Here is a 23,211-nt window from a genome sequence, read left to right on the forward strand (position 1 = left end):
GACGAGGACCCAGATGAAGATGCGCAGGAAGCAGCCCCCTCTGCGTTGAGGCTGGGCAAAGGGGGTGTACCCCTCAAGAAGCCCCGGGGGTTCAACGACCTCAAGCCCAAGCATAGATGGGGCGGGAGAGGAAGCACCAAGTGAAGATAGGTCTCCCATACCCAACATGTACAACACTGTATCGTAGTGGGGATTGTGTGGTGCTGTGCCATGTGAAAGTGGGTCTGCTAGATCGTAAGGCTTGAGCCCCAGTCGCGATGAAACGGTTTCAAGATGCGCAATTGCATAAACAACATTTGAACTTTACACTCGCGCGTCAATTGCACGTCCTGTCCACGAGCTGAGACGACCTGACGCTGTTTCCGCCCGTCTCCTGTGTGGCTTGTGCTCGTCATCGCTTGGGCAGCAACCTTTGCCTTAGCAGCCATTTCCGGCAGACGCTCGTCCGCCGCGTCTGACATGGATCCCTCCCGTGTCCTCGCTCTCGTATACATACTAACGTAGTGCTTCGTTACCTCCCACCCCGATTCCTGCGCCTCCGGCTGCCCGCATGTCGCGCACTTCACTCGCATTAATTACTGGCCATCCATTAACCCCCCACCACCCTCGCCGCCACCGAGCCCAGTCCTCGGCGCACCATCCGCTCGTTCGCGCCTCGCCCCGCGCACCCCCGAGTCCACGCACGCCTAATCAGACCAACGTCGCCCTCGCACACGCGCACGAGTCTTCCCAATGAACGCAGCCCGCCAAGCCTGCCGGCCCAAGCACCAGATCCTCGTCCTGAAATGCTACCCCAAATACAACAAGACGCAGACGGATGTTCGCGCCAACAGCTCTGAGCTCTCCTACCTCCTCTACTACGCCAGCACGCGGCGCTCTAAGCTCTCAAAAGTTACTGACTTCCTCGACAAGCGCGCCACCAGCGATGTCTGGAAGGGCCGCACCGGCAACGTGCAGGTCACGCTGCAGATCGTGACGGCGCTGATCGAGAAGACGCCGCGCGATCTGAGCTTGTACAGCCGCGCCGTGCTGCGCATCCTCAAGACGATCCTCGAAAAGGGCCATGTGGACATGTGCGAGGAGACGATTGCCGTCTGGGAGGCGCTGTGTCGCCACCAGGAGCCTGCGAGCTTAGCCGCCGACCGCGAGTATGCTTCTCTCTACGGGGAGATTGTGACTCTGTACGCGCGGTTTGCGGCCAAGGACGAGACGAGTGCTGTGGGCCAGAGCCAGAGCTGGCCGGTGCAGCTCCGCTTTCGCAGACTGGGCCTGCAGGCGCTCAAGGCCGTGGCGCAGAGTGAGAGCCTGGGGAGCGAGACGGGGAGGCAGCTGGACGTTATTATTCCCGTCATTCTGGGGAACTTGTTTGCGGAGAGCGGCCTGTATCTTGCGCGCTTGGAGATGAGGGAAAAGGACAGTGAGGCGCACGACAAGGAGCTGGCGCTGAGTCGGAGAAAGAGCGTGTCCACCGCTGCGAGGACGAGCACGAACGAGAAAGAGGAGGACGGTGATCCGGCCGCGGCGAGCGGGACGACTGAGGACGCAGACAAGCTGGCCGAAGAGAAGGTCGGTGTGCTCGCGTTGCAGGCGCTGCGCAACATCTTCCAGGGCGGCAATCGTGGACAGATGCGGCTTGCGACGTCGGCCGTCCTCAAGTTCATCGGCGTGCACGTCAAGAGGCCGCACGCGCCGGGCGAGAGCTGGCCAACAAAGCTGATGGCCGTCGTCTGTGCGTGGGCGCCGGTACAGGATCGTTACGCGATTCTGGTCGCAGTCGTCGAGGCTCTCGTCCATAGCCCCATCGTGGAAGAAGATGTCGATCGCCAGTTGGTGCTCGCCACCATTGTCGACCATCTCCTCAGCTCCACCATCAACTTCATTGGACTCAGCGTCATGGACGTGCTGGTAGGGCTCATATCCCACACATTGCTACTCCTCCAGCTCGGCGGGCCTGGATCGAGTATAGTGCCGCACCGCCAGCAGACGACGTCGGTTCTGTCAGAGAAGAACCTGGACGGACAGGCTTCGACTAGCAACGTAGGCGTGGTCATGGAGGTTGTCAAAGAGCCTTCGCAGTCGAGAGTGCAACTGCTTGACACTGTACGCAGGTGCATGGCTGACCTAGCTACGCATGTTTACTACACTGACCAGATCTCGGACATGGTGGAAGCCCTCCTCAAACGACTCAAACCCTCCGCAGCGTCTACCACGACTGCAGAAGCTATCGCGAACCCCGAGGAGGCTATCGATGCAGTCGCGGCATCAGGCAGTCTGCAGGAGAAGACGCACGTCGACCGATTCTTCTCATTCGAAACCGCGCGCATAACAGCGCTCGAGGCCGTCAAAGCCATAATCAAGACCGCAAACGCACGCCGACCAGATGGATCCTCGGCATCTGTAGCACGCAGTAGGATTGGCGTGAGCGTGTGGGAGGGCACGCAGTGGCTTCTGCGGGATCCTAGTGGGACTGTCAGGAAAGCCTACGTAGACGCCCTGATCACGTGGCTCAATATGGAGAAGACAAAGCAGGATCTGAGGATTGTGGACAACTACCGCAGGAAAGACAGCGACCACGACAAGGGTGGACGGGCTAGGCGGGCGCTATCGAGTGCGTCGCAGCGGGAGAATTCGCCTCGGCCGGGGAGACACAGCTTTCTGCCACTCCTGCACTTGGCTGTGTATGAAAATGCGCTGCAGTTCGTGGATTCAGAGGCCGACTACCTGCTTCTGCATCTACTCCTGGCCACGTTGGTTGAGCGCCTCGGAGCCAATGCTGCACGAAGTGGATTACCGATGATTATCAGACTGCAGGAAGACATCGCTACGGTTGAACAGCCAGCTGCGAAGGTTCGGATAGGCAGTCTCGTGCACGGGTATCTGTGGGCTCTGAGCATCACATTCGACTTCGAGACATCGGCCATTGGCCGCGCAGTACACAACGAGGTCTCTCGGCGCAACAATCACGGCCTTTGGCTCAGAAGCATCCGCGTCCCACCCACGCCCGTCGACCGCATCGACACTCCGCACCCCAGTCGCTTAGAGCTGCCGGCTTCTGTTGTGCAATCCGAGTCGCTGATACCTTTCGACAACCGCGACGCCCTTGTTGATAAGATCTCGGAAGGCTACTCTGCCTCGCTGTACTCGCCTCCGTCCTCACCACCCGGCTCACCCCACCGCTCCATGTCTGCGTCCTCCTACTCAGGCCTGCCTGTAATCCACCAGCCCCCAGCTATCGAAACAAACAACATTCTCTCTGCACCCACCATTCCTTTCAAGGTGCGCGAGGACCTCCTCGCCGACTGGACGCGCGAGCAGTGCCTCGCAGGCAACACCAAAGGCTCGTCCAGCGCCTCTATATCTGGCAGCAGGAGCGGCACCAGCTACACACGCAACCGCGCGAATTACCTCGGCGTCCGTATTCCCAACGGCGACCTCGACAGCAGCGGCAACTCGCCCACCCATAGTCCGCGGCGCGCACATTCACGGCCCCCAAGCCTGGCATACGGCCTCGTAGGCCGCCTCTCGTCGCCCCAGCGCCGTAGAAGTCCAAGCGAACAGAGAGCATTCTCCAACGGCCACGACTCGCCGCGCAGCCGCTCCAGTCTCCGCAGCACCGTCCGCGTCGACGATCTCAAGCGCGCACTCAGCGGCTCCGGCACCGCACCGCGCACAAGCTACTCCATGCGCCCCCCGACCCACCGCGATGACGACGAGGAAACAGACTCCCTCGTCAGCGCCCACTCGCTCAGCGACGCGAGCTTCACCACCACGCACGAGGCGCTGGCCCGGGAACGACAGGCCAGCGCGGCAGCGGCCGAGGACCCAGGCACCCCCGCCGCAACCCTCACGCCCAGACCTCTGCCGGCCACGGCCACGGCCGATGGAGGTCAGTACTTCACCACTCTCGGGCGCGACGTCATTCCGCCCGTGCCCGCCATCCCCGCAGATTTCCACGCGCAGACGCAAGGGCCCTACACTCCATCTACCAGCGCGCCGTCGCGGGACTCGTCACACATCGACTTTGCGTCTGCGGCGAACGGGCCGGCGAACGGTGCGAGTCACGCGGGTGTGTACGCGCTGAGTAATGGCGGCACAAGTAAGAGCGTGAAGAGCGGTGTCAGTCGGGGGCGCAGCGGGAATCGCCAGCACAGGGGTAGCGAGGCGACAAAAGCGGGTGTTGTGGATGTGGATAGTTTGCTGGGGAGTGTGGGGTTGGATGGCGATGATGATGATGATGATGATGATTTGAGTCTCGGTGGTGAGGGGTTGGGGAGGGCGCCTTATTAATAGTTGGGAAATGGACTGCTGGGGGCAGTGGGGAGTGACAGGTAATCCGCTGTAGGTATCGCTATGCTCGTATCGTATCTGGTCATGCTGCTTGTGACTCCGAGTCGTGATGTGGTGCCTCCGTTTACTTCTTTTCTCGTCTGTGCCTCCCTGGGTTTCTTCGCTGGCAGAGCATGCCCCCCCCCCCCCCCTAGTCACCAGCTTATGGCTGCTGCTGCTCTCCTGGGCTCAGAAGGAACACGTTCCGAGCATGTCCGGTCCTTCTGCCTCGGAAGCAAGCATATCGCGAAGACGTGTGTGCGGGTTCTGCCGGATGTCACATGATGGGAAACTTTTCTCTTTCTTGATCATCTCTTGTTGAAGACACGGAAAACAAATCTGTCTGCTCCGCTTCTAAACCTGCCAAACTGCGATCCTACGTGTTGCTCTTTCTACTCCAGAAGCCTGTGGGAGACGTCTATCTCTCGATTTTCACCTCACGATTCGCTGCGCACAATGTGTACACCACTGCACAGACGATCTGCAGGGGTTATGTATGCTTTGCGAAGCTAAGTTGTGGAATAGGATGGCTTCGGACTCATGGCACTACTATGGTCTACAATTGTATGACGTCCCGGCAGCAAAGAAACAATGAACATGAGTTGCGGAGCATGCGCATCAGCCTATGCGATTGTGAGGCTTATGAAGCCGTGATAGTCACCTTCCCGGCACTAACGCCGTCTGCTTTGGCCTCAACTACGATCTCGCCAGTCGAGCCAGCCTCAGCTCTGATGATGGCGAGAGCGAGACCATTGAACGCCTTGCGTGTCTTGGAAGGAAAGGCCGTGGGGTCTGTGGGATCGCCATTATCGGTTGTCACAATTTCACCGGGCCCAGACGCGATCGAGAACGTTATCTCGTTGTCGGCCTGGGGAACAGTGTCGCCTTTCTCGTCAACCACAGCGACCGAGACGAACGAGAGATCCTTCCCGTCCCCGTGGATGGTCGTGCGATCAGCAGTCACGTTCAGCGCTGCCGCGGCGCCAACAGTTCGGTGCGAAGAGGTTGCCCACTCTTCGCCATTCTTCCACGCTTTGACGCTGATCTCGCCGGGCGTGTAGGTCACGTTGTCCCAGCGCAGGCGGTAATCGTACTGTCCGCGCTTTTGACGACCGGCTGATTTGCCGTTGATGAAGAGCTCGGCCTCATCTCCGGAGGTGAAGACGTGGACGGGCGTCACTTGGCCTTCGCGGTCGGGCCAAGTCCAATGCGGGAGGATGTGGACGTGCGGAAAGTCCGGGCGCCAGCGGGACTGGTAGAGATAGAAACGGTCTTTCTTGAAACCGGCAAGGTCTGAGGTTGTCAGTATGCGGTACAAAAGCGATGAGCAGGAGTGTCAGCGTCAACGTACCAATGATGCCGAAGTAGGAGCTGCGACTAGAGTTATCGTACGGCGTAGGCTCCCCAATGTAGTCCCATCCGGTCCAGACGAACTCGCCAGCGACGTACGGGTTGCGATCTTGCTGCTCGAAGACCTTGTCTGGGGAAGCAGCCCAGGATGGAGCATAAAGCTCGTATGCGCTGACATGGCTGTTGATTGGGTCACCGCCCTCACCAGGACCTCCACCGACGATGGCGCTCTTGTTCGATGTGACAGGGAACACATAGACACCGCGTGAGCTGACTGTTGACGCGGATTCCGTGCTCCAGATCATCTTGTTGGGGAACTTGCTGTGGAAGGCAGCGAAAGAGCCAGAGCTTGCGCTACCCTTGCCCTCGCCCTGGTAGTTGAGGCCAATGATGTCGATCTCGGCAGCAAGACCGGTGTTAGGACCAGCGTTGTTCATGCCGACAGTCACATGCCTGGTGAGATCTTCCTCGTGCACAATGTCTTGCAGCCTCTTGGCGGTAGCGGTTCCGGTGGAGTTGGATTGCTCTGGAAGCTCATTGCCAATGCTCCAGGAGATGATGGAGGGATGATTGCGGTCGCGGCGAATAAACGTGCGCAGATCAGCTTCTGACCATTCTGGAAAGAGAAGGTGGAAGTCGTTCTCAACCTTAGCATAGTTCCATGTATCGAAGATCTCGTCCATGACCATGAGTCCCAGTCGATCGGCAATCTCCAGCCACTCTGGCGCAGGTGGGTTGTGGGAGGTCCTGAGAGCGTTGTTGCCCATTTCTTGCAGTATTTCAATTTGGCGTTCCGCTGCCCGGTAATTGAAAGCCGACCCAAGAGATCCGAGGTCGTGGTGATTGCAAGACCCATAGACGGGCACGTGTTCGCCGTTGATGAGGATCCCCTGATTCGGATCATATTCGACAGTACGGATTCCGAAGGGAGTCTCGTAGGTGTCCAAAACAGTTCCGTTGCTCGAAATCGTCGTCATTGCGATGTACTCGTTTGGCGTCTGCTTTGGTGCTGGTCCCCACAGCTTGGGATTGGTAATCGTAGTCGAGCCATTCACAGAGTACTTTGATCCTCCAGATACCGTGGCTGTCGATGCGGCAATCTTTGCTACTGCATCGCCAGATGCTTTCCTCGATTTCGAGTCAAGCTCGAAAATCTCAGAAGTGACTTGCACAGTCTGGGTGAGGTTGCCCTTGTTCTCTACTTCAATCCTCAAACTGACTGAAGCTTGCTCTGCAGAGACAGTAGGAGTAGTGATGTAGCTGCCATGGTAGCCAACGTGCACAGGGTCGGCGGTGACCAGATTTAAGCTCCTATACAGACCCGCTCCGGGATACCACCTTGCGCTCTCCGGTGCATTGTCGACTCTGATCGCCAAAACATTGTCACCGGCTTTTGCATAAGGTGTGAGATCAAGGCGGAATGAGTTATAGGGATAAGGCCAGCCTCCTACGAGTTGTCCGTTCAGCCACGCAGTAGCATACGCCATGGCTCCATCGACGTCCAAGAAAATCGACTTGCCAGAGTCTACGACTCTCGCATCGATCGATAGCGATTTGCGATACCAGCCAATGCCGGTGAAGGGCAGACGCCCTGTACCGCCTGATACATCCTCAGAGAAGTCGAATTCTCCACTGGCTGCCCAGTCGTGCGGGAGATTGACTGCCTCCCAGGCAGCATCGTCGAAGCCGGGCTGCACAAAGGTAACGTTGCTCCCTGGTCCTGGTTCTGATGGTCGATCATACCTCGTTCCGCTCAGGTAGTCGTTCGCTGCAGGAAGGATCCAGGGCTTCAGTATATCGTAAGAGAGACCATCTGGGTTGTCGACGAAGCGTTGGAAGCGCCATCGGTCATTAAGACTGACTCGCTCACGTCCCGCAGCTTCTGCGCGTGGTCGCATAGTTGCAAGTGACTCGGACATAGTGATGTCTGACAGCGTCAGGAGCCCTACCAGGACCGTGGCGCACTTGGTAAAAAGTGCCATTATGGGAGAAAGTCGAGCCGTACCTCAGGACATCCGGTCGACATCTGCCTTTTGAACAAGCATACCGCAGGACGTATGCCGTTTGACGTCGAAATACACCATCCTTGCCAACGGCGTTGCTTCCTCAAGCATACTCAGATCGGCGTGAGGTTACATGGGTTCGGGGTAATATCATGCTGACAAGCGGAGAAACTCGATCATCGTGTACCTGAGAGTCACATTCACCCGACGTCCGTGAGCAACGTTGCCGAGATGACCGAAGCCGCCAAAGCAAGTAAATGGATGTTTTAAGCCTTCCCCGCGCGGGGTGGCGGTCTTGGTCGGCGGTTCATGCTGTGATGGGCCGCATGTTCACCGAGCGGCCGTGTTAGGTACCCACCACGGCTTTGCAGCCGAGGATGGTCGTATTTCTGATGATCACGTCGGGACAAGCGTCGAGGTTTCTTGAAGCTTCTGACTAAGCGAGGCACTGTGACATCATCGCCCGACTGCAACAGATTTCAGCGACCTCACACAATGCCAAAAGATGGTGTGTGAGAGCCGGCTCTTCGCAGTGTACACACACACACACAATTTATTTACGCCCGGCGGCCGAGCCGAAAGGGCTACTAACGATGATCTGCTACTACACTGCTTATGCTACATCGCGGCCTCACTAGCCCCTGTGTCTTCCCTGACTCGCTTCTCCATGCCACTTGTTGTTCCAGTTAAAGCCCTTGCTCTATATCTAGGTCGCTTGTTCTCTATCTACTGTCTCTCATCAGGCTCGCAGTGTACAGTCGCGAGCACAATCGGTTTCCGGTTCTGCAGTCAGCTTTGTTCTCACCGCACGGTCCATGCGACAGGGATCTTTCCACATCTGTGCTAGCGCACTCCAGGCGTGACCGTGTAATGTATCTTATGCACCGTACAGAATGATGACAGACCGGACCTGTTACCCTCGCTAGGTCGTAATCTTTCATTGCGGTCTTGCGGCATGAGAAAGGTAACCTAAACAAGCAATTTGGGCAAACACGCTGAGGTGCTGTGCAACTTACGTTGAATCCTTGCTGTGAAAGAGTCTTTAGATAGCATTTTTCTTAATATAATTACAACTGTTGTCTGGCAAGTCTCCAGCTGCTTCAGATTGTTAACGCTTGTAAGTGGAGGGAACTAGTGCATGCTCCTTCTAGTCATACTGCTACATAGCAGATTGAGCAGAGCCAGCCGTAGTAGGGCTCCCGAGTGACGAAGAGGACGGTGCTTCGTCTGAGGCGACAGCCAGATTGGCGTAGATGTCAGCCAGAACTTCGACTGACACCAACAACGAAGGATGATCCGCTCGAAGGACGCGAGTCTTGATCTCTACCACGCTCTCGAGCAAGTCTACAGCCTTCTTCACCTGCCCGTCTGCATCGTACGCCATTGCGAGCGCGTGCTGCGACGCCAGTCGATCCGGGTGGTCTGCCGCCAGCATCCCTCCCGCTTTGACCACGGCTTCCAGCAGCTCCACCGCCTTCTTCACCTGCCCGTCTGCTTGGTATGCCATTGCGAGCGCGTGCTGCGACGCCAGTCGATCCGGGTGGTCTGCCGCCAGCGTCTCTCTGGCTTTGACAACGGCCTCCAGCAGCTCCACCGCCTTCTTCACCTGCCCGTCTGCTTCGTATGCGATTGCGAGCTCGTGTTGGGCGAACAGTAGATACTCATTGTCCTTCTCTGACATGCTTCTTAGTTTGCAACACTCTTCCAGCCACGCCACTGACTCTCGGATTCTTCCTTCGACGTCCAGGCACCGACCAACCCACAAGCAGAGCCTCGACCTCTCTCCGATGTCGCAGTCCTGCTTGGTCTTGAGGAGTCGCAGCGCGTGTGGCATGTACGCCCGCCATGTTTGTCGGTTCGCGTAATCGTCAGATGGAAAGACTCCCGCAACATGCCGCATGGCATCATCCGTCACTTCTGCTAAGTCGCCGTACTCATGGATCCAGATCCTCGTCGCCATGTGCACGAGTCGGTGGATGTCGAACCACTCCTCGTCGTCATCTACCTGTGTCTTGCTGTTACCCTCCTCTTTTGCCTCACGGGTATTGTTGTCTCGTCTGGTCAGAAACGAGTATCCGCACAGCGTGCCAATCGCCTCCTCCACCCGACCTTCCGACTGCGCGCTCGGCAGCAGTGACCGTGGTATGGCTTTCCACTCCACGCATGACATGAACCCCAGCAGGTCTGCTGCGACTGCATCGTGCTTGCGGATCTGGCTGAACGACACCACCCACGTCGTCGCCACTGCGTTCGCTGAGCCCTTGTACCGTGTGTCGTCGCGGAACTCCCTGCTCATCACGCAGACAAGGTCCTGCTCCGTGCTGCGAAGCAGCTGCATGTACTTCGAGATAGACATGCGATTCTTGTTCAGGTAGGCAGCTGCCTGCGCAATCGCTAGCGGCAAGTCCGTCAGCTCGTCCAGCAGCTCGTCCAGCAGCTTGGGCGTTGCCGCGTCGTCGCGGAGAAGGTCTCTCCTAACCAGAGACTTGGTGAAGAAGTCTGTGGCGTCTTGCCGGCTCATCGCTCCTAGCTCTATAACATCACCACATGTGAGCTGCGCCACCTCCGGCGTGCGCGTCGTATAGACCACTACCCCCTGCTCGCTCTCCGGCACGTAGTCAACGATGCCCTGCGACTGTTCGCTCCCAAACAGAATATCTGGGTCGTCTGCGTTGTCCACCACCAGCAGCCATCGTCTCGCTCGGCTCGAGCTAAGGTAGTCCTTCACCAGCTCTTTTGGGTCGTCTTCCTCTTTTCCTCTTGCCGGTCATCACTGTAAGAGGGGTTGTAGAGACGGATGTTGTCAGGATGTCGTGGACAGCGTGGAGGTGAAGAGAGGGGGCAGCCCCTCCGACCCTCAGCCTTGCGACCTGCACAGCCTCCACCTCCCTGCATGTTGTCAGCTGGGTCAGCCAGCAGGCTGAGGTGGACTGTCGCGTTGACGCCCAGCAGCTGCCGCACCAAACGCGGGTGATATGTGGGGGCGCTACGAGCGGCCCATTCATTGGTCGCCGCTGTGGAGCGCGCACTGGCGGCAGGACCTACTGTAGCAGCAGAAGCAGCCCGGGGGTCATTTCATTGCACCTTTAAACATCACCTATCGCGGGGATATTGCCAGTAAAAGCACCAGGTCACTCAACCCTTTCAGAGCTGCCTGCTGTCGTGGACATTACACGTTTTCAAGCTTTCTTCAACACCCTCCTATGTGGCTACACACTGTTTTGCACTTCTGTAAGCGGCTATCCACCCTGAGATGGGCTACAGACTAAGGCAACATCAGCATCGGGAGCGTGGGTGCCGGAGAAGAAGAGTATCGACCAATGCGTAGACGTGCAATACAGCCCATCTTATTTCCTCGGCTCGTTTTCTAATCATCTAGGCAGGATGCTACTGCCCCAGACCAGCAGTACATGTAGGCTTCACTCGACCACAAGCCAAGACTCCGCTGTAACCGCCTCGTAGATTGATAGAAGAAGACGTGTTCTCGGCAAGCAAACAACCTGCGCCAGAGCTCGTACGATTCTTCCAGATCCCTAGACAACTACTCACAGGAGTGTATCGGCGCTCAAACGGATTCTTCAGCGCTGCAGAGTCCTTTGATCAGGATGGACACCTTGAGTCTTCCTGTAAGATATTGGCAGTCTCTATCAAAAGCAGGTGCTCACTCGTTCTACATCACAGACACGTGGTTCCGCGTCTTGGTCAAAATGGCTGCTCACGATGCCAGCTCAAGCTACGCCTGGCACGAGATGACCTTCTGTTCCCGGTGGTTTTCCGGTCGTTGCGCGATCCTGTGCATTGGTGCATCTTCTTTGTTTGGGGCGCAGCTTCAAGATGCTCTTGATCGACTAGAGACAACACTGTCGCCTGAGGAGCTGTACTCGCTGCATGTACCCCTCCTAGAGGCAGTGGTCTCTATGCACGACTCATCTGTATGGTCCGTGCGCGACGTTGTGCGGGCTGTCGAGAAAGCAAGTAAAGGCCAAGCGAGAAGACATCCGCAATCTTGATAACAAGGGACTAGGACCGCTCACTTCCAGCCCGCGGATCCCACGGCTTTCTCATGATGCACGAGGCAGCACGTCACGCCATCCATTCTTTTGAGACGCTTAGCATATCTGTCGAGACGGTAGAAGCTATGCAGCAACATGTCGTGTATCTTGCGGGCAAGAGCAAGCAGCCAAGCAGAGGCGGGCCGGAAGCGTCACACCGATTACGCATGCACATGGACGCCCAGGCGCGGATGCTTCGCAACTTGCTCCTGCGATCGCTGTCAAACAAAGAGCGGCTGCAAAACGAGATTGCTCTTGTAGGCGACTCACTTGGTTTTGGGTACATGGATGCTGACAGTTGGTCAGGCGTACAACACGATCGCCCAGCGAGACAGCCAGGTCATGACGGGGCTGGGAGAGGCAGCGAGGCGTGACAGTGGTGCCATGAGGACGATTGCAGTAGTGACGATGGCTTTCCTACCTCCAACCTTCTTGTCGGTGTGTAGTTTCCGCTTTTGCACGACACTTGACTGACGCTGAGCAGGCGATCTTCAGCATGAGTTTTTTCGACTACACGCCCGGGCAGGGCAGTAGTGGATGGTCAGTGTCTGACAAGTTCTGGGTGTACTGGGTATGTGCCGTGCCGCTGACGTGCCTGACACTACTCATCTGGTACTGGCGACAGAGACGAGTGAAGGCGTGAAGATAGTGCCGTGCCGCCCAGTCTATTGGAACAGCGGCGAACTACAAGCTTATAGGTGGGGGCTGAGACTGTAAGGGTTACTGCTTTAATACATGCACCTGACCAAAGCAGTACATTGCCCTGGTTGCATCCTTGCCTACATCAGTGTTCTAAAGGTTGCCTGCCACCCTGGAAGTATGGGGAGGAGACAACTGGCAGTGATATCCTCATTGCACTTGCTGCATCAACAATCACTTTTCGGAAACGGAGATCGTAGCCTCGTCTGTTCCTACGGCCGACCACATTATTCACCGATTTGCTGCAGCCAGTCAGTCTACATGGGCTACGTGATCAGCAGTGTGTTGCAATGTGACGAATCATAACATGCTGGGATTCGGCAAGATTGGGCGCCATGATGAAGAAGGGTCTAATGCTGTTGTAGCAAAAGCAGGTGGTGAACGAGACTATAGGACAAACTCGTGTACTGTACGTGTGGGTTCACAGTTGACGTTGAGGAGTGACGTTCAAGGGCAGACCAGCACGGGTCCCTCACCACAAAGCTTCTCGCAAGAGCATACCGAGCAGACGGACAGGTGCAGAAGGCGGTCGAGCTGCTGGAGCGCGTGGTGGAGATCAAATCTCGCACTATGCGAGCAGGTCATCCTTCGAGGCTGATTTCAGTCGAAGTTCTGACTGACATGTATGCTGAGCTAGCTGTCGACTCAGACGAAGCATGGTCCACCGTGTCTTCGGAAAGCCCTACGATGGCTAGCTCTTCAGATTCTGTTGTTCAGAAGTGCGACTAGAAGCAGTATACATTGCTGTTTCCTACTTAGATAAGTCTACAACAAAGGAGCCCAAGTAGCTATATGAAAGTTGGAAGTGTTTTGACGAACGTATTCAGAGAGCGCCTTCCCTTGCAAGCAGCCATTCGTACAGAACCATTAGCGTGTCTGCGCAAGCTCTCTATTTTAACCTCTTTTCTTAACGCTAGTAGATGATGGTGAAAGATTACCGCCCGTGATTAGGTATACAGTACTTGATATTCATTACACAGTTACCCATGCAATGCACTAGCACAGATAAAGAAAACCCCTGTCGTATGGACCGTGCGATGAGAACAAAGCTGACACCAAAACCGGAAACCAATTGTGACCGGCACTGTATGCGGATTACAAGTGGCATGGAGAAGCGAGTCAGGGAAGACACAGGGGCTAGTGAGGCCGCGATGTAGCATAAGCAGTGTAGTAGCAGATCATCATTAGTAGCCCTTTCGGCTCGGCCGCCGGGCGTAAATAAATTGTGTGTGTGTGTGTGTATGCGGATTATCCGCAAGCCTTTTCCGTTGTTGTTGCCTGGTGATTCGTGCTGTGCCTTCGGTCCTGGGCTTATCGATAACGCATCGTGCTTCCCTTCCCCTCTCTTGCCCTCTCTTGCCCTCTCTTTGCCTCACTCCTCATCTTCACTGTGCACTCAGGGCCATGAAGCTCATTCTTGTAGCTGCATTAGCTGCGGTGGCCGGAGCGAAATGCCACGAGCCTACTATTGCTCACCCTTTGCCTGACTATGACGCCGATGACGAGCTTCTCAAACATGCCTTCACTGAGATCAGTAATGCCATCGTGAACGTCGCGTCCGCGCCCGAGTTCTCCGCGACATCTTTCTCTGTAGAGATAACATCCTCGAAGGAAACGCTTTGGTCCAAGTACCACACGGCGACCGAACGAAACGACTCGCGTCCCGATATCCCTGAAGTCAATGGTGATGCGTTGTATCGGATCGCAAGCATTACGAAAACATTCACAGTTCTCGGTATCTTGTATCAGGAGAAGGCGGGCAATCTGAGCCTTGATGACCCTGTGGATGAGTACATCAAGGAGCTCAAAGAAGATCAGAAAGGCACCCTGCCATGGAAAGATATCACGCTACGAAGTTTGGCCAGCCAGCTGAGTGGCATACCCCGAGAATGTGTGAAACCCGGCAAGCCATGGCCCCCTCTTGAATGGAGTGGGTGTCAGGCACTTGAAGGTATGAGTGTTGACTTTCAGTAGTTGCTCAGGGTGATTTGCTCAACTTCGACAAGGGAGGACTCCCAAATCCCATAACTTGGGGCCTGCCTCCAGTGTCGCGGGAAGGTCTCATTGACTGTGATGAATACTCGCCTAATTACGGAAATGTTTGCGACGAGGGCGGTGAGGATGATGAGTAGTACTTCAATCGAGGCTCAACTGACAAACTTCTGCGCAGACCTCCTTGATGCCGTCAAATCACAGATACCCATATTTGCACCCAACCAACAATCGACTTACTCGAATATCGCATTTGAATTGCTGGGAATAGTTCTTGAACGAGTCTCAGGCCAAGACTATCAAAACTACATTGAAGAAGCCATCTTCAGGCCTCTGAATATGAAGAAAAGTACTTTGTCCAAGCCACCTGACGAGGCCGGTGTCATACCTGCTGGTGATCACTACTGGGACGTTGACGAAGGAATTCAAAGCCCTACAGGTGGCATCTACGCCTCATCCACTGACCTGTCCAAGTACCTGCGACACGCGCTGAGCAAGTTCAATGGCCTTACACACGCCTTGAACTGGTTCAATCCCGTGTCACCAACTCGTGGCGTCAACTCGTTCTACGGTCTACCTTGGGAGATCTACCATACTGATCGTGTACTGCTAGACTCTCGTCGCACAGTGCGCTTCATAAGCAAAGGAGGTGGACTGCCAGGGTACTCATCAATTATCATTCTGGCCCCCGAATACGATCTAGGATTCACGATCCTGGTCGCTGGAAGCAGCGATCTGCTCCTGAAGCTTCAGAATATCGTCACCAAGTTCGTTCGCCCTGCCGAGCACTATGCTGTCCAGCAAACGAAGGACCGCTATGCGGGCACATACGTGAGCTCGGATTCGAGGCTCAACTCAACAGTAAGACTAGTCGCTGATGAACGTGGCCTTGTGGTAAAAGAGTTCATCTCAAACTCGTCCGACATTCTAGAGCTTGGCAAAGTCAACAAGTGGATTCCGAAGAACGGCTTCGCGCAGCTTGTCCCGACACTCCTCTTCCGAAACGCGCAGGATCAGAAGGGCGAAGAATGGCGTGGTCAGCCAGTTGAGGATCGGAACCACCATGATCGCGAGATCTGGGATGATTTCTGCATAACGGATATTGAAGGGCCTTTGTATGCAGCCGTTCCCATTAACAATCTCGTCTTCTGGGATCAAGACAGGCACAACAGATTCAAGACACTGGAGCTGAGTGCTTTCCGTGTGAATCTGACTAGAGTGTACGAGAAACACGAAGCGGGAGAAGAGAACATGGAGCTGTAATTGACCTGATATGCGGTGTTCGGGTTTGGGGTACGCTTAGATATACATAACCGAGCTAAGTCCATCCAAGCTGTGTTTGGCCTCCCTAGAGCCGTGGTTCGTCCACGAACAGCACCCGCGGTGACCTTCTAGCTGAAGAACTTGCCAATGCCGTTTACTGCACCAATGTCTCCTGTAATTCCCTGGCTAACCTGCTCGAAGCCAGCACGAGATGCGGAGATAGCCTATCGAGCTTTCGTTGCGGTCAAACCTCGAGCCGGAGGAGTGTTCTTCGTCCTCTAACGCATACCGATCTCGACTGATGTGGTGATCGCCATCACTGATTTCATTCCGCAATCTACACGTATACTAAGCCGGTTTTACAGCAGCACCACCAGGATCAAATCGCATCTTTACACCCAAGTGCGCCCCCTCTGACAAGTCACAAACAGACGGTCACTTGCAATTCCATCAGCTTGTTCAGATGTACTTTGGTAAACTGGTTGTGACCAAACCAAAGCTCATCAGTTGTGATGACTGCTTACCGTCGCAATCCGGGGCAAACTGATCCCGCGCATAATCTGCGTGGGCCAGAGTATCGTTGTGTCAATACCGATATTCATCCCTGACACTGGGCCAAATCAGAAGTCTGCGCTTTACACCCGGGTAGAGGATGTCATGAAGTATTTCGTAGGAGGTTTCGCCAACACCGAGTGTCACAATGTTACTTCCTAGGAATAGAAAAGGGGTCAATTGCGTCATGATAAAGGCGCTCTCAAGAAATGCTCTTTGATCTCTTCGTATGATTTGGGCAAATTGTCCTATTTCCCTTCGACGATGCAGCATATCGCGAACCTAAGCCGATGTGCGAGGAATGATTAGCAAAAGCTCTGCGAACCACATGGCCACCCCCTGGTTTCGGATGTCATGTTCGAAGATTCTTTTAGGGCGATATATTGACGGCCATCGTTGATTACTGATATTGTCCATGTGTGGAAGATCCTTCTCCGGTTGGAGGCGCCCATTCGAATCGCTAACCGTACTGTAGCGTTGCGGGGTCAGAGCCGAGGTTAGGGTCAAGCTCAGGCCAGGGTACCTTCATCAGACCATATTCTTACCAACATAAAAATCAACCCCAGAGGATGCCTCTCGCAATCCTGAAAGCTACGATAGAAGCTTAGTCAGAGCTCAACATGTCAGCCACACCGTCTTCCTCCACCGCCGGGTTTTTCCAAGCGCTGCCAGCACTGCCACCACAGTACACATCTTCTGATGTCAACTCGACCACGAATCAAACGAGTGATACTTCTCCAGCAGACGATAAAGTGCTCGCCCGAATTCTGGACCTTTACCTGCCATCCAAAAAGGCAACCGTCACTTCACATCTTCATAGAGTCGCGCGGGTAGCACTAGACCCACGCGTCCTCGCGCATGCCACGGACGCGGAGACGAACCACCCTGTGCTCCGTTCCTTGACGACCTTTGGCCAAGAGAATCGTAACGATCCGCTCTGGACAACATCAGGATGGCAGCGCCTAAAGGAGATAGGATACGCTGAAGGCGTAGTAGCAGTGGCCTACTCCCAGTCGCCCGAACTGGCACACATCAACAAACGAGTTTATGAGTTTGGCCTCGGACACCTCTGGTATGTGACGGGTACGATGACTGGCTGTCCGATGAGCATGACCGACGGCGCCGCCACATTGTTGTCAAAGCATCTAAGAGATGCCGATGGGGACCAGCCAGGACGAGTGCGCGTGTGTGAAGAAGCATATCGCCGACTAACCAGCCGCGATCCAAAGTACGCATGGACGAGCGGACAATGGATGACCGAGCGTAGCGGTGGTAGCGACGTATCTGGTACCGAGACGCTTGCCACGCGACTCACTGCTGCACAGATCGCGCGCGATGAAGAGGAGGGTAGGGGCGAAGACGCGGTTGGTATGCCGCTTGGACCTTGGAAAATTGATGGGTTCAAGTGGTTCAGCAGTGCAACAGACTCAGAGATGGCCGTTCTGCTCGCTCGAACGGAAAACGGACTGAGCGCCTTCTACATGCCCATGCGGCGGCGCAAGGGTAATCGTCTGGCCGCTGCGAACATAGTGAACTTGGAAGCGCCGCCAGAAACAGAACTTAACGGTGTTCGCATCCAGCGTCTGAAGAACAAGCTTGGCACAAAGTCACTGCCCACCGCCGAACTTGAGCTCCGCGGAGCACGAGCTTGGCTCATCGGCACGGAAGGCCGCGGCGTAGCCGAGATTGCAGCTGTGCTGAACATTACACGTCTCTACACTGCGGCAGGAAGTGTAGGGAATTGGTCGCGAGGCCTTGCAATTTGTCGCGCGTACAGTCAAGTCCGTAAGGTTCGTGGTGGACTCCTACAGGACAACCCAGCGCACTTACGCTGGATGGCCGAAGAGACGGTGAAGTACCATGCTGCGGCTCACTTCACGTTCTTCGGCGTTGCGTTACAAGGCGCGCTCGAGCAGTCGCATGGTGCTGTCGCGGTGAACACAAAGGCAGCGGACCTTGTGCCCAGCGACAAGACCGAGATCGCGCTGCTTCTGAGGCTGTTGCTTCCTGTGATGAAGGCGCAAGTATCCGTAGCTTCCGTGGGTGGACTGCGGCAATGCATGGAATGCCTTGGTGGCGTAGGGTACTGCGAGAACAACGAAGATGGCGGCCTGCTGAACGTCGCTAAGATCTACCGGGATAACCTCGTCAATCCGATTTGGGAGGGTACGGTCAGCGTTATGGCGGAAGATGTTGTTCGCGTGCTCACAGACAAGCGCCTGGGTGATGGCGACGTGATAAGCAATATACTCGCGCCGTGGCTACAGAGAGTGCTTGCTAGCTGCAACAGCGTTCTCAAAGACGAGATCTCGGTGGTCAGGGGTCGATTGGAGGGACTTAAGAACCTCATTCATGGTAAGAGCAAGCACGAGTTACTGTACAGAGGAAGAGAGGTACTGGATCATCTCGAAGTTGTTGTGTCAGGAACGGTGCTGTTGTACGATGCTACGGTCAACCCGAGCTTCGTGGCTCAAGATATCGCAAGGCGTTGGGTCCAGTTAAAGAGCTCAAACTCATCAGAGTCTGAGCGTCTGCTCCCCTGGAAGGACGCGGTCAGAGTCGATAAGAGCATATTTTTGGGCACATCGGATGTTGCCACGGAGAGACTCGAGAAGCTGTAGATCATCACAGACGTTACTCGTTCATTTAGTTGGCGGACTTCTGAAGGCGGTGCAATTGGGGGCGAAACCCGGCAGGCGAGGCTTAGTCATCTTCCTATCTCAGTCGAGCAATCCAAGGCGAAGCTCCTGCACTCTCTTGAGCATTGAGTCCACCAGCCCCAAGTGTGCCCAACAATCGTCCGCGAATTACATGCATCTGCAGCTCATTGTCGCTGATAGGCTCAAGAGACATCTGAACCCGCAGGCATCGGGATGATCGACGTGAGGCCCGCATCCCCACCCTACAACTCCGAAGTAGTTGTTAGCCACATGTCACCGTTGTGGGTCTCCGCCCATACTCCGCAAGGGGTCAAGCTTCGTTCCGGTTTCTAAATCATGAATGATACACCGCTTCGAGTCGATTCCCCGTGACGGGAATCGGAAAGCTGTGCAAAGGCAATCTTCACATTGACTTAGTTCTTCTCCACGTCGTGGGCAGAGGCGCGAGAATGCGTCAATCCCTCAGCAATACTGAAAACATGCAGATTATTGTCCCATATGTAGCAGGCGAGACATCACCAAGGTACAGGCCACTGCGCTGCAACGCCCCCCATTTCCTTGCTTGCCCGAAGCAAGCATCTGACGAGGAAGCTTTCCACGACCTCACATCATGCTTAGTTCAGCTCACATCACCAGCCTCAACATAAGGCATAACGCCAGTTACCGCCAATAAAAAGCCTCGGAAGCACTGTCGCCAGCATGCAATGCTCCGACTCCATAAATAGATATGAATATGAGTGGTTAGACCTCAACCGGCACTCCTACACATATCCGGCGCTGTATCCATCTTCGATAATGGTGTGCGATCAGCAGCTGAGCCCCATCCCGCACTAATAAGTGGAATTTCTGATCGGAAACGCAGACTTAAGTGCATGCGTCGCTCCATGTTGAGACTCCCATTTACGAAGATACAGATTACCACTCCCAGAATACCGACGACGATCGAACACCAAGATGGCGACTCAGATCAATGTCGAATTTATCCCAGGCACGGAGATCATGGCTGCAGATGGAAAAGTAGGGAAAGTCCTCATCCCTAGACCCTCGTCTGATCCGCGCGATCCTCTGAATTGGTCAATGTCATGGAAGAGTATGTTTTGACGGCGAACCCTCTCGGAACCAACTGACAAGACATGCAGTGGCTGTGATGACCAGTCAGGGACTGTTCACCTGGATTTCCGTGACTGGCGCCTTGTCCATCGCACCGATGTTTCCTTTGCTAGGCGCGGAGTTTCACCTGAACAACAACCAGCTGGCCATGCTCACCGGCATTACTGTAATTACGCTCGGGTTCGCCAATTTCTTCATCGTGCCTCTCAGCAATATCTTCGGTCGACGAGCCATCAGTTTGGTCTTCTCCGTGCTCATCATGCTATCGTGTGTCTGGCAGGCATTGGCTACGTCTCATCGAAGTCTGTTGGCTGCACGAGCTATCAATGGTCTTGTCTGCGCTACGAGCGAGACTATACCGGTGCAGATGATCGCTGACGTCTTTTTCCTGCATGAGCGTGGACTGTGGACTGGTGTCTACATGTAAATATCCTAGACTGACCCTCGGATCACTACTAACGTGTTCTAGCACGAGCTACTTCATGGGTGCCTTCCTTGGTCCTATCATGGCTGGATCCATCGCCGCGCATCACGGATGGAAGGCCTTCTTCTGGCTTGAAACTGCACTTTCCGGTGTCTCGATCATCCTCGTTGCCGTCGCATTCCCTGAAACTAAGTACCACCGCAGCCACAACACGGCATCTTCCAGCCAGTCTTCGCTCCGAGGTAAGAGCGTTGCCCCTGGAGTTGCACCTTCAGACACTCAGTTGGAAAAGCGACCGACCCAGACCCGAGATGCTGAGCTCAACACCCTCAAGACTACGGCGCACCCCACCGGTCGGCCCTCGCGCAGCCAGTTCGCGCCTTTCCAAGCCCCAGACCCGCGTTGGAAGACTTTCATCATCCGTGACACGCTCACGCCTGTCAAATGCTTCTTCAATCCCATCATCCTATGGGCTGGTCTGATGGTTGCCGGTCCTGCAGATCTGCTCTTGTTCTTCAATCTCACGGAGTCTCCCGTGCTCGCAGCACCTCCATACCTATTTCGGCCTGACCAAGTCGGCTACACAAACTTCGCCTTCGCGGTAGGTGCTCTGTTTGGTCTCGCAACTGCAGGTCCTTTCTCTGATTGGGTCGCTGCACGCGCCACACGCAAAAATGGCGGACTTAGAGAGGCCGAAATGCGGCTCCCGGCGCTCCTCCCTTACATGATCGTCACTATGCTCTCAGCTATCCTCGGCGGTCTCGCATACCAGCACACATGGGCGTGGGGTCATATTGTCGTTTGGGGCTACGGACTCGCGGGTTTGAGCGTGACCACGGTCCCTACTATCGCCATTGCCTATGCGGTTGACTGCTACAAGCCGATCTCGGGTGAGATTATGGTTGTTGCGACGGTGTGCAAAAATTTCATCGGCTTCTCGTATAGCTATTGGGTCTTCGACGTCGCTCATACTAGCAAAGATGGGTGGTTGACTCCGGCGATGATAATCTTTGCTTGTGCTGTCGGCCCTGCGCTGCTGGCATTCCCGCTCTACTTTGGGATGGGCAAGAAGCTGAGGATCTGGACGCGGCACTCGGATGTTCACCGCATGGAGGAGCTGATCTGAGTCGATAATTTATCGGACGAATGCAAATCGAGTTTTCTACGCGCACTGGCATCGTTGTGGTAGTCTTCTACGTATCCATCAGGAAGAAAATGTTCTGTAGTACTGGAGAGATAGTGTTGCAATGTATATCACTGTCCTCGTTTGACAATTAATCACCGCTTGATACTTGTCAACGTTCGATACCTTGCAGCCACTAGATCACACTACTCTATGTATATGATTGAACCGGGCACCGGCCCATGCGATGTTCCGTCAGGGGCTTGCTACTTCTGAGTTGACCAAGTTGCTTTCACTTCTCTTAGCAGCATAACGCGAGATGGTAGGGGAAGGTATACTTAGCGAGGTCCAATCTTAGGCCTCAGGCCTCCTCTACATGTCCGATACTAGGCAGACCTACGAACAAACCAAGCCTAGAACCACGCGTACGCGGAGAACAAGGGTGGAAATCCCGACTCAGATTCAGATTCGCGGTGTCTGAAGTCTGTAGACCTTTAGCATCGGGTACCGAACCTAGCGTTCACTGCTGAGTTACCTTAAGTAGCTTCACGGTGTAAAAAGCATTATCTCATCTGCTTTCCCATCCACCACCAAGTATCTCACACATTCTCAACACCATAGACTCACACGACCAGCATTAACAAAGCAAGATACTAAAACTCGCCACAATGCACACTACCACCGGCATCCTCGCTCTGCTCTCTCTCAGCGCCTTCAGCTCCGCCGTCATCGTCGACCTATTCTCCGACACCAACCGCAAGATCACGGCCGGGAGCCGAAACGTATGGGACAACTCCTGCGCGCCGCTCGGAGGCTTCCAGTCCCTCCACATCACTGGGTCTGGAGGAAGTGGACAGCAACTGAGTGCTTACAGCAAGAACTACTGCGCCGATAAGGTGAATAGAGGGTCTGGAAGGCGAGAGGTGTGGCTGATGATGCTAATGCAGATAGGTCACTGCTTGTGTGGGTGTGAGTGCAACTGGAGACTGCCAGCGGGTGACCAATGACAATGGTGGGAGTAATGCAATGGGTCCTAGCTCTGTTTGCAGTGCGCTCTAGGTATGTTGGCCTTGAAACGAAGAGTCAAAAGGTGAAGTCGGTATTGAAAGGTGCCCGAACAGTACCCCGGTCCGGTCATACGCTTGATTGTTCGAAGTCTGATCCTGGTCATTGCTCATGAGACAGTTTGGGCTTACAGAGTTGTAAATAAGCAGCTGAGAGATTGTCGCCATAGGCAATAGAATCATTCCGTTCCAGTGAGAACTTTCAGTCAGCCATCTACCACAATCCAGGACTATCATGTCGCCGCCCTCTAGTATATCTTCCACCTCCATCCCAGTCTCCAGCACCATCTTCTTGTCAGTGTCCCCTCATTGCAACCCGTACTGAAGCTTCCGTTCCTGTGCGTTCACTGCAGATGCTCGTGAAAGATTGGATACGACACGAATGAGGGGTACGATGACGAAAGATCGCACCTTTTGGTCTGGTTTTACACCCTTCTGAACTCACAAAGTATGTGAAGGCCGGTGCAAATTCAGGACAGGTTGTTCTCGACCGCTTTCGATGGGTAGGCCTGATCGCACGTGATGCGATGTTATGGCAGGGTTGCTTACTTCAGCCAAGGTACGGGATAACGCGATGTAGTAAGGAGAAGCTA

The 23,211-nt window shown here is 54.9% G+C and overlaps 8 protein-coding genes across 8 annotated transcripts; 6 read left to right on the forward strand and 2 right to left on the reverse strand.

Moving 5' to 3' along the window:
• Window positions 1-315: 315 nt before the first annotated feature.
• On the forward strand, window positions 316-4,376 carry M421DRAFT_422653 (uncharacterized protein). The gene is made up of 2 exons (XM_033593235.1): window positions 316-4,206; window positions 4,249-4,376. The coding sequence occupies exons 1-2, from the start codon at window positions 733-735 to the stop codon at window positions 4,285-4,287; spliced, it is 3,513 nt and encodes a 1,170-aa protein (XP_033446931.1). The 5' UTR covers window positions 316-732; the 3' UTR covers window positions 4,288-4,376.
• A 167-nt stretch (window positions 4,377-4,543) lies between these two features.
• Window positions 4,544-8,048, reverse strand: M421DRAFT_422654 (glycoside hydrolase family 2 protein). Its single transcript, XM_033593236.1, has 2 exons — window positions 5,678-8,048; window positions 4,544-5,619 (listed from the first exon to the last, which is right to left on the reverse strand). Exons 1-2 carry the CDS (start codon window positions 7,656-7,658, stop codon window positions 4,967-4,969), a joined length of 2,634 nt encoding a protein of 877 aa, XP_033446932.1. The 5' UTR covers window positions 7,659-8,048; the 3' UTR covers window positions 4,544-4,966.
• A 661-nt stretch (window positions 8,049-8,709) lies between these two features.
• M421DRAFT_422655 (uncharacterized protein) lies at window positions 8,710-10,610 on the reverse strand. The gene has a single exon (XM_033593237.1). It carries the CDS (start codon window positions 10,198-10,200, stop codon window positions 8,839-8,841), a length of 1,362 nt encoding a protein of 453 aa, XP_033446933.1. The 5' UTR covers window positions 10,201-10,610; the 3' UTR covers window positions 8,710-8,838.
• A 607-nt stretch (window positions 10,611-11,217) lies between these two features.
• On the forward strand, window positions 11,218-12,781 carry M421DRAFT_422656 (uncharacterized protein). Its single transcript, XM_033593238.1, has 5 exons — window positions 11,218-11,305; window positions 11,361-11,650; window positions 11,704-11,988; window positions 12,038-12,169; window positions 12,216-12,781. The coding sequence occupies exons 2-5, from the start codon at window positions 11,387-11,389 to the stop codon at window positions 12,372-12,374; spliced, it is 840 nt and encodes a 279-aa protein (XP_033446934.1). The 5' UTR covers window positions 11,218-11,305; window positions 11,361-11,386; the 3' UTR covers window positions 12,375-12,781.
• A 1,053-nt stretch (window positions 12,782-13,834) lies between these two features.
• M421DRAFT_67266 (beta-lactamase/transpeptidase-like protein) lies at window positions 13,835-15,685 on the forward strand (the record flags this gene model as incomplete). Its single annotated transcript, XM_033596386.1, has 3 exons — window positions 13,835-14,321; window positions 14,405-14,545; window positions 14,601-15,685. The coding sequence occupies 3 exons, from the start codon at window positions 13,835-13,837 to the stop codon at window positions 15,683-15,685; spliced, it is 1,713 nt and encodes a 570-aa protein (XP_033446935.1).
• Window positions 15,686-16,785: 1,100 nt separating this feature from the next.
• On the forward strand, window positions 16,786-19,005 carry M421DRAFT_422657 (uncharacterized protein). The gene has a single exon (XM_033593239.1). It carries the CDS (start codon window positions 16,858-16,860, stop codon window positions 18,856-18,858), a length of 2,001 nt encoding a protein of 666 aa, XP_033446936.1. The 5' UTR covers window positions 16,786-16,857; the 3' UTR covers window positions 18,859-19,005.
• Window positions 19,006-19,701: 696 nt separating this feature from the next.
• Window positions 19,702-21,713, forward strand: M421DRAFT_422658 (MFS general substrate transporter). Its single transcript, XM_033593240.1, has 3 exons — window positions 19,702-19,987; window positions 20,037-20,430; window positions 20,477-21,713. The coding sequence occupies exons 1-3, from the start codon at window positions 19,852-19,854 to the stop codon at window positions 21,555-21,557; spliced, it is 1,611 nt and encodes a 536-aa protein (XP_033446937.1). The 5' UTR covers window positions 19,702-19,851; the 3' UTR covers window positions 21,558-21,713.
• Window positions 21,714-22,222: 509 nt separating this feature from the next.
• M421DRAFT_6946 (uncharacterized protein) lies at window positions 22,223-22,613 on the forward strand (the record flags this gene model as incomplete). The annotated part of the gene is made up of 2 exons (XM_033596610.1): window positions 22,223-22,450; window positions 22,506-22,613. The coding sequence occupies 2 exons, from the start codon at window positions 22,223-22,225 to the stop codon at window positions 22,611-22,613; spliced, it is 336 nt and encodes a 111-aa protein (XP_033446938.1).
• Window positions 22,614-23,211: the final 598 nt, after the last annotated feature.

This window comes from Didymella exigua (genome assembly GCF_010094145.1).
Source record: "Didymella exigua CBS 183.55 unplaced genomic scaffold M421scaffold_21, whole genome shotgun sequence".
Lineage (NCBI taxonomy): Eukaryota > Fungi > Ascomycota > Dothideomycetes > Pleosporales > Didymellaceae > Didymella > Didymella exigua.